Source organism: Aptenodytes forsteri, unplaced genomic scaffold (genome assembly GCF_000699145.1).
Source record: "Aptenodytes forsteri isolate BGI_AS27 unplaced genomic scaffold, ASM69914v1 Scaffold152, whole genome shotgun sequence".
In the NCBI taxonomy this organism is placed as follows: Eukaryota; Metazoa; Chordata; class Aves; order Sphenisciformes; family Spheniscidae; genus Aptenodytes; species Aptenodytes forsteri.
Genome location: NW_008795937.1, coordinates 43,199 through 44,662, shown reverse-complemented (window position 1 = coordinate 44,662; position 1,464 = coordinate 43,199). Strand labels below are relative to the sequence as shown.

The window sequence follows — 1,464 nt, the reverse complement described above, 5'->3', positions numbered from 1 at the left end:
GGCCATACCGTGGCCAGGTTGGCCACCCAAGTCATGCCCAATGCCAGCAGCCACGCCATGGCCAACGCCGGTGGCCATACCGTGGCCAGGTTGACCACCCAAGTCATGCCCAGCGCCGGCAGCCATGCCATGGCCAACGCCGGTGGCCATAATGTGGCCAGGTTGGCCACCCACCTCGTGCCCAGCGCCGGTGGCCATGCCATGGCCAGCTCTGGCGGCCATATTGTGTCCAGCTCCAGCAGCCACGTCATGGCCAAGTCTGGTGGCCATGCCCTGACCACCTCCAGCAATACTGAGGCCAGGTCCGGCGGCCATACTGAGGGCAGCGCCGGCGGCCATGTTGAGGCCAGCCCCGGCCGCCCAGCGGCCCCGCCTGCCCCCCCGCTGGCGGCCATGTTGTCCCCGCCTCCCGCCTCCCGCTTCCCATGCGTCCTCTCGTGCTTGCGCAGCCCCGAGGCCCCCCCGAAGCCCTTCCCGCAGCGCCCGCAGGCGTAGGGCCTCTCGCCGGAGTGCGTCCGCCGGTGCTTGCCCAGCGCCGCCCTCTCGCCGAAACCCTTCCCACACTCCCCGCACCGCCAGGGCCGCTCGCCCGTGTGGGTCAGCCGGTGCCGCTTGAGGTCCCAGGAGGCCACGAAGGCTTTGCCCCCCCCCCCCCCCCGCCACGGCCGCTCGCCCGTGTGGGTCCGCCGGTGCACCGCCAGATCCGCCGGCTGCCGGAAAGCTTTGCCGCATTCGCCGCAGCCGTAGGGCTTCACGCCTTGGTGGGCGCGTTGGTGCGGGCGGTAGCTGGAGGGGTCGGAGAACATCCGCCCGCACTGGGGGCAGAGGTAGGGACGTTCCCCGGTGTGGACGCGCTGGTGGCTCTGGAAGGAGGAGAGCTGGGTGAAGGCCTTGCCGCAGGTCCCGCAGGCGTAGGGCTTGCGGGGGGCGTGGATGCGCTGGTGGCAGGCGAGGGAGGAGGAACGGCCGAAGCTCTTGCCGCACTCGGCGCAGAGGAAGGGCCGCTCGCCCGTGTGGCTGCGCTGGTGGTTGCGGAGGTCCTTGCGCTCGGCGTAGGCTTTGGGGCAGGCGCCGCAGCGGTGGGGACGCAGCCCGGCGTGACCGCGACAGTGTTTGCGGTAGACAGAGGGGTCGGCAAAGGATTTGGGGCAATCCGGGCAGGAGAAGGGACGCTCGCCGGTGTGGGCGCGCTGGTGGATGGTCAGCTTGGAGAGGGTGCGGCTTTGGGGCAGGCGCCGCAGCGGTGGGGACGCAGCCCGGCGTGACCGCGACAGTGTTTGCGGTAGACAGAGGGGTCGGCAAAGGATTTGGGGCAATCCGGGCAGGAGAAGGGACGCTCGCCGGTGTGGGCGCGCTGGTGGATGGTCAGCTTGGAGAGGGTGCCATAGGACTTGGGGCAGGCGGCGCAGGGGAAGGAGGGAGCGGGGCGGGGGCAGGCGGAGCAGGGGGGGGCCGTGGCGGGGG

At 71.6% G+C, this 1,464-nt stretch overlaps 2 protein-coding genes across 2 annotated transcripts in view; one reads left to right on the top strand and one right to left on the bottom strand.

Moving 5' to 3' along the window:
- LOC103903860 (zinc finger protein 629) overlaps positions 1-152 on the top strand; it is a 7,199-nt gene extending 7,047 nt beyond the window's left edge. Inside the window, exon 3 of the mRNA XM_019473628.1 lies at positions 104-152. Coding sequence (XP_019329173.1) covers positions 104-152 — 49 coding nt within the window. The remainder of the gene's footprint in view (positions 1-103) is intronic.
- Positions 153-247: 95 nt separating this feature from the next.
- Positions 248-1,408, bottom strand: LOC103903859 (zinc finger protein 668; the record flags this gene model as incomplete). The annotated part of the gene is given in 3 exon segments (XM_009285147.1): positions 248-259; positions 318-1,219; positions 1,222-1,408. Coding segments are annotated over 3 exon segments (1,101 nt in total), but the record flags the coding sequence as incomplete, so codon positions are not given.
- Between the last annotated feature and the right edge of the window lie 56 nt (positions 1,409-1,464).